The sequence below is a fragment of the Gymnodraco acuticeps genome, unplaced genomic scaffold, assembly GCF_902827175.1.
Source record: "Gymnodraco acuticeps unplaced genomic scaffold, fGymAcu1.1, whole genome shotgun sequence".
NCBI classification, from domain to species: domain Eukaryota; kingdom Metazoa; phylum Chordata; class Actinopteri; order Perciformes; family Bathydraconidae; genus Gymnodraco; species Gymnodraco acuticeps.
The window spans coordinates 176,258-192,043 of record NW_022990141.1 but is presented as its reverse complement, the minus strand read 5'-3'; the positions used below and the strand labels follow the sequence as shown (position 1 = coordinate 192,043).

The 15,786-nt window shown below is 40.4% G+C and overlaps 1 protein-coding gene across 1 annotated transcript in view; it reads left to right on the top strand.

Moving 5' to 3' along the window:
* oca2 (oculocutaneous albinism II) overlaps window positions 1-15,786 on the top strand; it is a 54,058-nt gene that overhangs the window by 2,523 nt on the left and 35,749 nt on the right. Inside the window, exons 2-6 of the mRNA XM_034217166.1 lie at window positions 3,288-3,530; window positions 11,872-11,967; window positions 13,039-13,236; window positions 13,712-13,769; window positions 14,551-14,623. Coding sequence (XP_034073057.1) covers window positions 3,295-3,530; window positions 11,872-11,967; window positions 13,039-13,236; window positions 13,712-13,769; window positions 14,551-14,623 — 661 coding nt within the window. The 5' untranslated portion in view covers window positions 3,288-3,294. The remainder of the gene's footprint in view (window positions 1-3,287; window positions 3,531-11,871; window positions 11,968-13,038; window positions 13,237-13,711; window positions 13,770-14,550; window positions 14,624-15,786) is intronic.

Below are 15,786 nucleotides of genomic sequence, written 5' to 3'. Positions count from 1 at the left end.
GAATAGTTGATATTGATACCAATACTTTTGACATAGAGTAGCTAGTATCTACGGTGAGTTAGGGAATCATGTCGTTGTTTTTGGCTGTAGCTGTGAGGGATTGCGGTCGTCTTTAAACCAGAAGGTTGTTGGTTTGATCCCAGCCCGTGTAGTCAACATGTCGATGTATCCTTGCGTGAGATACTGAACCCTGAGTTGCTCTTGATGGCCAACAGTGTGTGAGTGTGTGTGAATGTTAGCTTCCTAGAGCAAGTGGCACTGCTCTGTATGAATGAGGTGTGAAAGGGTGAATAACTTGTAGTATGTAAAGCGCTTTGAGGGGTCGTAAAGACTGGATAAAGTTATATATACACTGAACAAAAATATAAACGCAACACTTTTGTTTTTGCTCCCATTTTTTATGAGATGAACTCAAAGATCTAAAACATTTTCTATATACACAAAATAACCATTTCTCTCAAATATTGTTCAAAAATCTGAAAGAATCTGTGATAGTGAGCACTTCTCCTTTGCCGAGATAATCCATCCCACCTCACAGGTGTGGCATATCAAGATGCTGATTAGACAGCATGATTATTGCACAGGTGTGCCTTAGGCTGGCCACAATAAACGGCCACTCTGAAACGTGCAGTTTTGCTTTATTGGGGGGGGTCTGGGGGGGTCCGAAAACCAGGCAGTATCTGGTGTGAGGGGTAGGGTTAGGGTTAGGGTAATGTTGTGAATCGAGTGGCCTGTGTTCGTCGTCCATTACATACGCCTGCCCATACCATAACCCCACCACCACGGGCCACTCGATATTTTTGTTCAGTGTAAGTACAGTCCGTTTACCATTTTCTGAATGTGTTTTTGTTTGTTATCCTGAAATAAGGTTTGTGGTTAACACATTTCATTCTACGATATAAAATACCTCAGTAAATACCCCACTGGTGAATTTAAAAACGGCGGTTGCTAACAAGTGTGTGATTTGTAAATAGCTAATAGTTGATAATATGTCAGTGTTGCCTTCGTTTCAGTAGATCTTTTGGATTGTCCACTGATGGTTCAATACTCTCAGCATCAGCAGCTGCAGGCAGGCCCGGACTGGCCATCGGGAGGACCGGGAGGTTTCCCGATGGCCTGGCCTGCTGGCCTGAGGACTTTTTTTTTTTTATGTAGGCCTATGTATTGTGAACGCAACGCTGCGCAAATGTGGGTCTGACTCTGCCTCACAGAGGGTGACTGGCTGTCTACATGATGTGGCCTGCCGACATGGCCACTTTCATACAGATCATACTAATGCCCTCGATTGGTCTCTGTGTGTCATTCAAGCTCGGGAGGGTGTGTGTTATGTGTGGTGCGAGCGAGTGAGATAAAGCACGCGCACCGGTTACGTGTATTGTTGTTGTTGTTAGCATCCGGTGCTAGCTAGCTGCGCTAACGGATATAAGGAGCTTTTTCAACAACAAGGTGGAGGAGAGTCCTCTCCTGTCAGACTGAGAGACTGATAACCTCAGCTCAGGTGAGGTAAAGGACTCTGAGTGTTTAGATAGTTAACTTAGTCTAAGTTATCCCAGTGGGTCTCAAACGGTTTGGTCACCATTTATGTAAACACATATTTCCATTTGAGGGGGGAGTGATTAGTAAAATATAGATGAATAATAATAAAAAAACGTTAACTAGGTGAAAAAAGGTAAGATAAACTATTAAAACTTGTTGAGAGCTAAAACTAGTCTTTGCTGCTGCCTCAAAGAGGAGCAGGAGGGAGAGGGGGCAGAGGAGGGAGACAGGTGAGGCTGGTTCAGGAGCACAGACACACTCACAACTATAAATGAACCAAAAACAAATAAATAAACAAGTTTCAATGTTTTTCCATATTGGATATGGTATGTTATTGGTTACGGCCATGTTCTTATGATTTTATGATTATTTAAATATATACAGTTATGTTTCATATGGGTGTAGTCTCTTTATTTCCCCCTCAAAGTGCACCAGATTGATGCATTTAAGTCCAACATTAAAACAAATCTTACCGGGGGAGCATGCCCCCGGACCCCCCTATAGGAGTTGAGGTCCACCCCCACTTAAAATATGTTCACATAGGTTCCTAAATAGATTTGCAATTTTTTTTAAATAGTAACCCATGTCCATATGTTTATTTTTGGGTAGTAGATTTAGAGGGCTATCACTACGGGCAGCAACGCTGTAAATATTGACAAATAGATCCAGCAAAATGGCACAAAAAACTGGTAGTGGCCTGACTGGGTGTATAATTCCCGGGCTGACTTATTGTCCCAGTCCGGCCCTGGCTGCAGGGGGAACAACTCAAACTCAGAACATTCACTACCCAGCACCAAGTTGCAGATGGACAAAGTTGACAGCTAGCATTACATATTAGCGCTAGAAAGATTAATATAATTGTATTTCCTTCAGAAGTTGGTGGAGACCATAACCAAGCTACAATTGGATGGTCAGAAACATGATTATAAATCGATGTTGCTCCATATCTGCTTGATTTGTAAACTGTTTACAAGCCTATAGGGAATAATATGACAGAGGTGTGATATTTCTTTTTTTGGTTTTCCAGCCTGTAACTAAAGCTGAAAGAGAAAGAATAAACATATAAATATATGTTAATATAGCTTTGTATCTACTGGATGTGTTGATAAGCAACTTTTAGGAAAACAGCTAAAAGGAGATAACATGACAGTGATGGGTTTATTTCAGTTAATTGTTTTGGTTTTCCAGAATTTAACTGAACTGTTTTAGTGCACTACTCTCAGCGTTAGCAGCTACAGGGAGATGTTACGAGCGAAAATAGCTACCTACTGCTAACTACCTAAGTTACCTACCTACCAATGGGAGAAAGACAAAGCTAGTAGTAGCTTTAAAGAGAGACAGATACTTCTCTCAGGAGTCTGTTGGTGGAGACCAAAAACAGAGCTAAAAGAGACAGAATTTTAGACTTATATTAACCGGGTGTTTAAAAACATGATTTTAAATGAATGCTAATGTTGCTCAATATCTGCTAGATGGTTATAAGCACACTTTGCTAAAATGTTAGCCGCATCAAGCTAAAAGACAATAGCTGGTTGACGGAGACCAAATACAGAGAAAAGACAGAGAATTTAATTATATTTCAGAAACATGTTTATAAATGAATGCTGATGTTGCTCAATATCTGCCGGATGTTAGCCTTACAGTTACAAAGTGATATTACGACATTATGTTTGTTTCTGCTGCCCCCAGGTGACATTTCATTTGACCTATTTTGAGATAATCAATCTGAATTCTTCCTCCTCTGCTGCTAGCCTCATCATGTACTTGGAGAACAAAAACAACCCGGAGATGGAGATGACCTCCGCCCAAGGCCACCCAGGCCGGAGCAGCCTGAGCTCGCCTGAGGCCCTGGCCGGAAACTTTGGGGAGCTGCGCCTCCTTCAGGGCATATCGGAGAGGAGGGACACCCAGAAGCTGCAGCAGTCTGCGGTCCTGCCCAACGGACAGTGTGTGATCCACTCTGAGGGCTTCGTCCCGGTGCGACAGGACAACGGGTAAGACACCTGAGCCTTGAGAGGACGAGATCTCATTAATTGGAGCCTGATTGAATGAGTATATGGTTTTGGCGCGGGCACTGAAAAGGGCAAAAGTTGAAGATTAAAAAAAAGATGTCCAACTTCCTGTTGGGTTTACGATATGCCTCGTGCTGATTTTTTGTGCGTCCCATCATGACAACATGTCATGTCATGTCAACCGAGTTTCAGACTTGTAGGTGAAAGCACAACCAAACGCTCGGCTGAGTCAAAGACAAGATAAAAGCCAAAGTAATAAATCTAGATGAAAACCAAAAAAGAGATTTCGGAGAGTGCAGATATTACATAAGGGAAAAACAATGCATATATTTACCTGTTATCCTGAAATAAGGTTTGTTTCATTCTACAATATAAAATACGTTAGTTAATACCCCACCAATCCGTGGAACTCCTCACACAGTTCGCCACACACTCACGTGTGTGTGCTCAGGCTGAGTTCAGGCTGAGTTTCGCGGTGTCTCGCTGTCTCGCAGACCCCACGCAGCAACCAGGAAACGACACCAGTAATATACAGCTCACACTGTCGGCTCCTCGAGTCTCAAAGGGCGGAGCAGCGAGCCCCGCAACGTCCCTCCAACACGGCACCCAGACCCCTTGCAGCATTCTCATCTGTTTGTCATTACTGGTGTCATTTTCTGGTTGCTACCAAACGCCGTTGTAACACATAAACACACATCAGAGCACAGTGAGCTCACAGGGCGTTTAGGACAGAGAGTGAATACCATGTGAATACACATACTATACAGAGATGCTGTATGAGAAACCAACGTGAGTTTGGAAAATTTAACAATGTAAATCTATTCTAGTAGACCTCAACAATGGAATAATGATCAGTAGAAATGGCCATGACATGGGAGCTTAATATTTTAATTTGTTCATCAAATATAACATATTCAACAAAACAATTCAATAACGTGTTTTAACCACTAGGCGGTGCGGGTTAAAAAACTGGCAAATTTACAGTGTTAACACAATAAATGATACATAAGTATAAGTTTCCAGTTTAGTTTATGACGGATTTATTTTTGTTATCCACACATATATTGTTTTGATATTTGTAACACCAAACCGACAGAAAATATGGTCTTAACAACATGACCCAGTGGTCTAGTTAATAAAACATAATGATATCAAACATAATATTACTATTAACTTTATTGTGAAATTAAAACAGAACGGTAAAGAAAAATCCCGTTCAGTCTCTCGATTTGAAGCTAAAGGCCCTGACACAACAGGCCGAAATCGGCCGTTTTCGTTAGTCGGACGACGAAGCGTGCCCTGTCGCCCAAACTGAATTTGGTGTGTCCCGCACCGTCGGCCGTAACACGCCTTATTTGGCCTTTCATGGCCGACGCAAGGCCGATTCAACATGTTGAATCGGCCGTGTGTCGGCCACAGGCAGTCGGACAAAGAAATCACTCTGATTGGCTGTTCAGCTAGCGAATCAGTGCATTAGAAGCGAAACGGTTGCTTGAGAATGTCTTCCACAAGCAACACTCCAATGGCTGATAGCTCCAGTACCGCACGAAACATGTTTTCGATAGACGAGAGTGAAAATGGAACGCACACGCTATTTGTTGTTTGTTTAGATCACGCAGTCTGTTCTTCTTCTCTGTCTTCCGGTTGTTGCCTCTTTTGAATGACGAATACACACTACCGCCGCCTGCTGTTAAGAAGTGTTATTGCCACTCACGCATGCGCAGTTCGTACGTGCTCGGCTGAAGTCTTTGCGGTATGTTCCAGTGCGACACATGGCCAAGGAGAACACGCCGACGCAACAGTCGGCGTCAGCGAGTTCTCTGGTGACTGCTTTGTGTGTCAGGGCCTTAACAGTCAACTGCATGAGGAGTTGGAAAGGTAGTTTCTGAAGATGTTACAAAGAACACACAGCATACAATGCCATAATAACTTTGTATTATTAGTGTAGGACACTTATGTATGTATAACATCTGAATATGTGTAGTTTTATTCATGTTTTCACATAATTTTACAGGATATTGCTATATTATTTCACATATTGTAGTTCTACACATTAATATCTGATTTGTAAAATATCATAGACAGACAGGTATATCCGTAATTTAATGGTAAGCTATTGAAATTCTGATTCCATAGATGTGTCTCCCATCACCCAAAACCCCTGACTATTCTCTCAACTCAGTACTTACATTCTTTGATTCAAAGAAAATCAGTAATATCTTTAAAAACTACAAGTCCTTTTCTATAAACTGTGCACCATTATGGTGTGAATAATACTAAGCGTTTGAACAATCGACCTATTTGGTCATATGAGTTGGAGGACTTGTTGTTTCCATGGGATGTACACGTGCAAAAAGTTGGCCTTTTCTCGTAAAGTGATCATTCACACACACTCAGACTAAAGTGTGTGTGTGTGTGTGTGTGTGTGTGTGTGAGTCTGTGTGTGTGTGTGTGTGTGTGTGTGAGAGAGTCTGTGAGTCTGTGAGTCTGTGGGTGTGTATCTCAGTCACTCAGGGGGGTGCTAATCTGAAGCCCGTGGCTGTGACTTTATTGGGATTAAACTGAGGAATTTTTTAGCTTGAACTAAGTCAAAGTTGCATGTGATGGAGAGTGTACTACAGCTGATACATGGATTGCCCTGTGGTGGGACGGATTAACAGTGTGATAACCTTTTTGCAGTGAGAACTAGGGCTGCACGATTTTGGAAAAAAATCTAATTGCGATTTTTCTGACAAATATTGCGATTTGCGATATTTGTTGTTAAGCGACCCAACGGAAGTTTATTGTAAAATGCGGCCATATCTCCGGCTAGGAAGGTCGTATCAACGTGCTCCCGTCTCTAGCACCCCCGCAGCCCGAGCTACGAGTGAAAGAACTAAACTTACATGAAACTTCCGTTGGGTTGCTTTAAAGTCAAGCTTCAGTTTAAGAGTCACCCTGTAATAGATGTAAAACATGTGATGGAGCATTGCTAACCTGACTCAGATGGTTTGTTTCACCAAACCATCTAAAGCTCCATTGGAAGCCATTTGGAAAGGGCAGGCACTTTCAGAAGCACTTGGCAGGTGATTGGATCAATCTGTCTATCACCTTCTATCATGGGCTACTTCTGATTGATTAACAATGGCTGGTACATGTGGAGCACAGCACTTCTGATTGGTGTGGATGACTGACACACAAGAAAAAGAAAAAAAAATTGTAAATGAAATCTTTTTTTTTTTTTTTAAATCGCAGGCTTTGCAATTTCATAATCGCATCATTTCAAATCGCGATTTCGATTTAAAATTGATTAATCGTTCAGCCCTAGTGAGAACTAGTTTTATACCTGGACTAAGTTTAGTTTGTGCAGATAAAAAAACATGATTCAAGGATATATGATGTTGCAGGGCACAGTTAGTGTCTCTATTGTGACATGTTTCCATGCTTTAATGTTCAGAAAGCCCTTTATTGTTCTCATACTGTCTGTGCTGCAGCACCTCTTTTCACCCTCTGTCTGAAACCAGAGCCCAGTCTGCTCTGATTGGTTAGGTGGCCGGCTCTGTTGTGATTGGTCAACTGCTTAGAGATGTCCCGCCCCTTATCACGTACAATCAGGCCCGTACCCAGGATTTCGTAAATACCGAGGTCCAAAACAACAGCCCCCCAATTTTTTTTGTGCACACAAAAGCATTTTACGCTGGGCTCAGCAGGTGAGAAACTAAAAAGGGGCTTCCACATGTGGCAGACCAGGTGTTGGTGCTGCCGGATTTGGCACCCCCACTATAACTTTGTCCAGGGTGGTCGTACTCCCACCAAAATCACACTGGTGTTTGCTGTTCACCTGTAGTTTGTGCACACAAAAGCATTTCACTCTGGGCTCAGCATATATACATATATATCTTTTTTTAATTATTCTTTGCCTTTCAAAAGCATTACATCCTTATGTACACAACACGAAAATAAAGTATTTATTTCAACTTCCCTTATTATACATCCATGGGTACAAGTCCGGACTGCGGCTGTTAGTTGATAAATGGATGTTGTCTTCTTCTGTTTGCTTTAATGTAGGCTGCTTAGTTGTGCATTGCCGCCAGTAAATGGAAGTACTACAAAGAACCCTGATAATTATGCGCAGTTATTTAATACGTTTTATTATATACACCTCGAAAAAATTACCGAGTTCCGGACGTCGGTGACATCAATGGTGGGTACGGCCATGCGTACAATGTGTCGGAGCACTAGCCAATAGGAGCGTGAGTGTTCCGTAGTGATGTCAATATGTTCAAGAAGTAAAAAAAGGAGTGCAATGGAGGCAATTCAGGCAGCGGAGAGAAACTTCCTCTGGAGGGAACACAGGGATTTTAGACTTAGCAGACCATTTATATGCATACAAACCTATACAACACACTAGAGGAAAAGGAATACCCCAAAAAGCAGAATAGGGCCTGTTTCATGTTGTTCTGCTGGGTGCTAATCAACTAAAAAACGGATAATATGTTAATGCCTTGTTTCTGGCGCCCCCAAGTGGCCAGAAATGTTTAGACACATGGCTGATTTATGCATTGTGTATAAAGAAACCACCTCATTAGGTGAACAGGCCATTCAAATTAAAAATATCTCCTGTAAAATACGACCTATTTTCCATTGTGAGACATAATTATTCACACTGACTGTTCCTTGCTGGTGCCCTAAAAACGCTGCTGTATGATCCATCTCTAATCCCAGTTTTAATTTGCTCTCTGTCGGGGCTGAGTATTCTTTAAAGGCCCCTCTGTAGACTGTGACCGTGCAAATCTGCATTCAAAGTCACATCTCGAGGACAGGATCAGAGGAAGAAGAGCGGAGAAAACATTTGTAGACACATTGTAAATCTGCTTATAGTTGTCAAAGAGTATGGAAGAGGATTAATGAGTCCTTTATCACCAACATGTATTGATTCAAAGCGCCGAAACACCTTTTCAACAGCATAAGGAATGACTGAATAACCTCTTTATATAACAGAAAGTCAAATCAAACCATCACAAAACTAGGATTTCCTTATTAAAATACACTTACCAACAATGCATATAAATGTGTGAAGTGCACAGACTGTGTCTAGGCGTGACATGCAGAGGGTAAAATCCCTTAAAGATTATAAGATTAGCCGAGGGGGAACTTTTTAAATTTCGCATTTCCATCGAACAGTTTTGGCTCAGTGCGTGGGTTTTGATTGAATTGATTGAATAGTTTATTAACAGCTTGTATATTGGGTACAGTACAGTACAGCTCAAAACATACAATTGTTAAGGGGATGCAGACCAGAGAAAGACTTTCGTCTTGTTTACATCAGGGTCCCCCATTTCCAATTCATCATGTCATTTAAGACATATTTGACATACAGATGGCTTATTTACAATTTACATTTTAGATTTCGTTCTAATACATCCTAACCGGACATTTAAGACATACCAAGTCTACAGATATACAGTTAGTAACAGAGTCTAAAATGCGAGTATATACATAGATGGGGGGGGGGGGGGGAAGCTGTCCATTGAACGACAGGTTGAGATTTGTACCATTACCGGGGCCAGTTTTGCAATGCTCTCCCCCGAAGGTGCTCTTTAAGAGAGGTTTTGAAGGTAAGTATAGTTTTACTTTCCTTTACAGTTGTGGGAAGAGCGTTCCACCTTGATGTGGCATAATTGCGAAACGTGTATTCCCCCTTTTTTGTGCCAAATCTGGGTTTCACATGATTTGTGGAGCTCCCTCTGGTGTTATGATCATGGTATTCCTTGACCTTTGGGAAGAATTTTGACATGTACATGGATACCATAGAGGTGTAGTGGATCTTGTAGACCAGGCCCATTGCAAGTAGCTGTACTCTGTCGTCTACTCTAAGCCATCCTAGGTTGTCAAAGTGGGCAGAGGTGAGGTGGGTTCTAGATGAAAGGTCAAGCAGTAGTCTGACCAGTTTATTTTGCGATGTTTGAAGTTTTATTTTTAGCGCCTTGGAGGTGCTGTGGTACCATGACGTGCAAGAATAGTCATAGTACCCTTTGGTGTTTCATAACGACTCCCATGACGTCTTAAACTTTAAGTAATTGCCTAGATGACAGTGGGCTGAATGGAGTAGAGTTTTTTTTTAATAACGTGCATGAAGATACAAATCTCAGTTTGATTAAAACACGCTGTTGTGTGGTGTGGTGGTGGAGCAGTGTGGGATCTTGGGAGTTGTAGTTTTCAGCTTCTCCTGGTTAGGATTCCTTCAGTGTTCATGATTCAGGAGGTTTAAAGCGTTTCCTCTGATATTGAATTGAATTGATTTATTTAAAACAAGGGACAGTGTACATTAATCAACATATTAAAAACATGTAAAAGAGCTCGAATTAGCCAAAAGGCTAGTTTTTACTGATAGTCCCTTTGCCAGATGGTGATAGACATCCTAAAAGCAATAATACAAATACCACAACATTGTTATACCATTGTACATATTTACAATAGATGACATCACTGAATACAGATAAGAGCAAGTCATGATAATAAATAAATAAAACATTTACAATACACACTCATACACACACCTACACCCACACATCAGTGCTGACACTGTTGGTTTTCAATGAGCCACTTTTTAATACTGTGCTTGAATGTGTAGTAGGATGAGGATTCTCTTATTGGTTGTGGTATTGAATTCCATTGATGGGATGCGTGGAATGAAAAGACAGCCTGGCTGAATGCGCTTTTCCTAAATGGGATGGTGCCGTCTCCCCGAGCCGCACGCACCTCTAGTAACCCTGGTTGAGGTGGATTTTAGGCTGATGAAGCCAGCCAGAGGGGGAGGAGCGAGTGATTTTATAAACTAAGCAGATGTTTTTGTAAACTATGAGATTTTCCCAGCTGAACAGATTATACTTTTTAACAATGTTACAATGATGATACCGGAATGGCTTTTTGTCTAGTGTTTTGAGTACTTGTTTATACAGTGATTCCAGTGGTTTTAGAGCTGTAGAGTGTGCACTAGACCAGCTTATCAGACAGTAGTTGATGTGGGAGAGGACCATTGAGTGAAGGTATAGCTTAGCTGCTGCAGTTGATTGGAAGTTTCTAATGTATCTGTAATTTGACAGATTGAACTTTACTTTATTGCAGACCTTTTTGATATGTTTTTTGAAATTGAGGTTTGTGTCAAACCATAGAAAGCAGAAGTCCCTCCCTTTCCGGGGGAGCTCCATGGGACCTTATTTCGGAAAAAGTATGTATTGAAGTCAATGGGGAGTTGTGCCACGAATTACACATATGATGTTTGTCAATTTAAAAGATAATTTTGCAAGTCAAAAAAATTAAAATGTGTCGTAAAACTGTGAAGTAACACTTTTTTTGGTGTGAAACCGCTCAATGAACTACATCTCCCATCTCGCACCACACCAAGACGGCCGTCACGTTGAAACATTTCACCTCTTTCTTTCAGAATGAGGCGAAAAGTATTAAAAGAGGTGAAAATCACTCGTCTGGGCATGTTGAGAGCTGTACATACACACAAGGGGAGTTAGTCGGTTCCGTGAGAGCCAGCATGCGGGACCGGGATTCTGGGATTTGTAGTCTTTCTAGTTGCGTATTTTTCATAGTCTTATATTTCAACAGTTTTACGACAAACTGACTTTTTTGACATGGAAATGATTTTTTAAGATTGACAAACATCTATGTGTAATTCGTGGCACAATTCAAACGGGATCGAAAGATAATCTTTCTCTCCCATTGACTTCAATACATAATTTTTCCGAAATAAGGTCCCATGGGTCGGAAGTAGATGGGCAGGACTTCGCCTCTCTATACGGATAGTGTATGAAGCACATGGGTGAAATCCATGACTTCACTCCTAAATTATGTTATGATTTTTTTTTCATATATATATATAATGTCTTGAATAATTTTTTGTAGATTGTGTATTTAAATATTAAGTATTTACTTTTAGTTGCCCTACTTTGCATTGCTTTGATTCAAACTATAAATGTTTTGGGTTTGAACATTGTGGGAGAAGTTTACACAAATCAAATAATTATAAAAGATAGGTCTGTTACTTTTCACTGGATTTATTGCGGAAATATGATGTATTGTACTTTTAATTGAAAGTGTGCTCATGTGTCTGTGGTGTGTGTGTTCGTGTGTGTGTGGTGTGTGTGTGTGGTGTGTGTTTGTGTGTGTGTCTGTGTGTGTGTATTAATATGATCTCCTCAGGTGTCTCCAGCTGTGCCCGAGTGACTGACAGCTGTGTGAGGACAGCTGAGGGCTTCTCTATAGGGTCTATAGATGAGTCTTCTTTTATTTTATTTAACAATTTCTTGTCCATTTCATGTTGTTTTCTCAGGCACGGCTTCAGCGTATTAAATATCCTGAGAGGAAAAACGAATTCTGCAAACCTCTCAGAGAAGTCTCCGCTGCTGAGATTCTCCCAAGACGAAAGGTGAGTCTTTATTCACGTTTTACATTATAGTGCTACGGAGGCCTAAAGGTGCCAATATTAACAAATAAATCAAATCATTTAATTAATAAATACTCAAAGATGCTTTAAAATAAAAAGAAATGAGACATTGCGCAATAAATAATAATAAATACAGTATATAACTCTTCCTTTATTTTTTTGTATTATTTTCCTCTCGTTTTAGTTTAAATATAACATGAATATTATTATGCCTTCTTTTATAGGCCTGCTGTTTCAATATGACTCTTATTTTATCTAACGTTTTTATTAGTTATTTTGTAACTTAAAGGTGGGGTAGGTAAGTTTGAGAAACCGGCTCGAGATACACTTTTTGTTATATTCCATGGAATGCTCTAAACATCCCGATAGCAATGAATACATTAAGTGCTTAGACACAGAATCCATAAAAAAATGTCATCAGTGGAAGCCGTGGCGCTGTAAAAAGCACGACCAATCATCTGAGCCGGCCCGGCTAAAATAACTGGATGGCCTACCTGCCTGTCAGCCTTCCATCTGTGCACAAACTTATCTCATGCCCTCATTGGTCATGTGCGCGTTTGTGTGTGTTGGAGGAGGGGCTCTGTAAGGAAGTGGCAGATTTCTTCCGGTTGTGTATTTTCTTGAGCTAGTTTCTCCAAAATTACCTACCCCACCTTTAATAATAATGATGATGAAACAACTACAATACGTAAAATAAAATTGGTATTATCGTTATTATCGTAGATTTTATTATCTAATTACATACTTTATGCCCAAATTGCTGAATTACTGAAGCAGATTTATGGGAACAAAAGCCCTTTTTTGGGTTTTTTTAATACTCCATGTTAGGTAGAAATGTCACATCATTGTACAAGCCTTCTAACATTGATTCAGTTAGCAGGTTACAACTCATGTAATGAAAAGCTGATTACAGGATGCTCGTTGCTGCTCAGAATTTTTTTTCAATGCAGTCCCTCACATCCACAGCTGGTGCCTTTAATATTGAAGTTATCCCTCTGTGAAGCTGCAGAGCTGCATGCCCACAGGCCTGACGCGGTTGTTATTGTTTTCCAGCATGACCTACATGACCCTGCACGACCCGGGCTTCGTGGGGGAGGAGGCGCCGTGGGACGGGGGCTCTCCGGACCTGGAGAGGAGGTACCGGCTGGGCAGCGAGGTCACCAACCTCTCCTTATCCCGCTCCAGCTCCTCGGAGAAGAGCGTCCCGCTGGAGAACCTCAACCTCAACTTCAAACTCACCAGCAACGTGAAGTGAGGACGCAGGAAAACATGACTTTTCACTCTTTTTCAACCCTTTAGTGTGAATTTAACTTGTGATGAGTCTTCTTTTGAATCAGAATCTCAATTCCTTTATGTCCCACAGAGGGATATTGTTACAGCACAGTATATATGGAGATGACTATTAGATAAAAAGGCATGCACATAGTATTTAAAATGAAATAAAAATAGAAAACAAAAATTATAACATTTACAGTTGGGATTATTTTTCCTGTGTATTATTTGAATATCGTTTAGATAGTAAAATGGTAAAAAGAACTGTACTTTTATAGTGCTTTATCAGGTATGACCCCTCAAAGCACTTTACATACTATATGTCATCAAATTGCAAAATTAAATTCAAATGTGTGGGAAATAATAACTTTAAAAAAATATTGTTTTCGTCACCATTTTGAGCCACCATTGTTCTCTTTCATTCTATTGACTTTCTCCTTATTTTGTTTTCCAGATGCTGCTTCAAAATCTCCAAAATTGCCACCATGTTTACTATAGTCGTCCTCTGCAGTGTAAGTGAAAAACTGTAGATTGTAATATATACACATTTCTACAAATTGAAGTTGTCATAAATTGAACAATGTACACATCTTCTTATGATGATACACATATTCTTTTTGAAAATGTATTTTATCCTCTAATGGCACATTTTTACTTTGACTTTAATAAATATTAGTAGTAATTATTAGTAGTAGTAGTTGTATTAGTAAGAGTTGTAGTAGTAGAAGTTATATTAGTAGTATAGTTGTTGCAGTAGTAGTAGTATTTGTATTAGTAGTTGAATTAGTAAGAGTTTTAGTAGTAGAAGTAGTTGTATTAGTAGTAGAAGTTATATTAGTAGTATAGTAGTAGTAGTAGTAGTAGTAGTAGTAGTAGTATAGTTGTTGCAGTAGTAGTAGTAGTAGTATTTGTATTAGTAGTTGTATTAGTAAGAGTTGTAGTAGTAGAAGTAGTTGTATTAGTAGTAGAAGTTATATGAGTAGTAGTAGTAGTAGTAGTAGTAGTATTCGTATTAGTAGTAGTAGTTGTAGTATTTGTTATAATTAAGTATTTTTTTAGCCTTATTGTTTCTTTTATCTATTATTATTTTAATTATTTGAAAAAATATATTTAAATGTTGATTCTAAAAATAAAAACAAAAGCATCATTTAGTAAAAAGGTTGTGATAATAAGAAATCTACAACTTTGACCCACCTATTTGACTTACTACAGCATTTTTGGAAGTATGCCTTGCTTTATGTTCAGAGCGTATAGGAGTAGATAATAACAACAACATCCTGCTGATTTCCCCAGCTGTTCTTCAGCATGTATCCGGACAGAGATAACCCCGTGAGGATGTTGGCCGTCTCCCCCTCAGAAAGCTTCTGTATCCTTTCATACTGAAATGTTGTTTTAAATAATGTAAATACAAGATGCAGGTCTTAAATCCACACTGAGAGGTGGGACGTGATGCAGCTGCGTTTTACTTTGAGGGACACAAGTGAAAATACTTTGACAGATTAAAAAAAAAAAGTGTTTAATTTACAAGTGTTCTTCACTCAGATGTAATCAGTATGAAATATGCAGGAGGAGAACAGGTGGGAAAGTTCTCCCACTGTTTTAATATTTACTTCAATTTATGTCTTCATTGTATTTTGAAAGAAGAAACCTGTAAAGTTTTATCGATTTTCAGGAATGATTTCAAAAGGAATTAGAGCTGTTGATGTCTTTTTTTGGTTGTTTTGGTTTTATTATTATGGTCAGTTTTTGCCCATTGCTGTGAGATTTTGCGTATCTGTATAGTGATTTATACTCGCTTTGTTTATCTGTATTTGTGTCTTTTTATATAGTCGTTTTATGCCTCTTTTGGCGCATTTCCACTGCAACGGGGTAGCCCCGTTTAAGCGTCCCTAATGGCGCGTTTCCACTGCAGCGGGGTAGCCCCGTTTAAGCGTCCCTAAGCGTCCTCGCTCAGGCCTCGGGCTGCCTCGCTGGCCGGCCCAGGCCGTGGCGCATTTCCATTACAGTTTAGGACCTGTGCTAGCAACGCAGTGTAGGCGGGGCGATCGGCTTTGTTTTTGTTCACATTTCGAGTTGTTCCGTCGAGCTCCCGCTGGATTTGATCATCTCCAATGAGATGTAGGAACGTCGTCACCTCCTCGGTCGACCACGGTGTGCTTTTCTTATTAGACGTAGCCATTTTGTAGCTCCTCCGTTTACAAAATGCTGTTTATAAAAATGCTGCAAGCTTGCTTCTAAATATATATGCGACGCTAGGGATGAACTCGCGCGCGATCTTGTGACGATTCTCTCTGACCAATCAGCAGTCGAGAGTGTTGACGTCACTAGTTCAGCCCTGGCCCTGGTCTGATAGAACCACGATTTTATGGGGCCGGAAAAAGAGGGAAAAAGTACCCGCTAGCCGGTGCTACGCTATATGGAAAGGCCACCAAAAACTGGCCTGGCCGCTTGAGGACGGTTAAGGACGCTTAAACGGGGCTACCCGCTGCAGTGGAAATGCGCCATTAGAGTGTCATTTTGTAGGCCCAC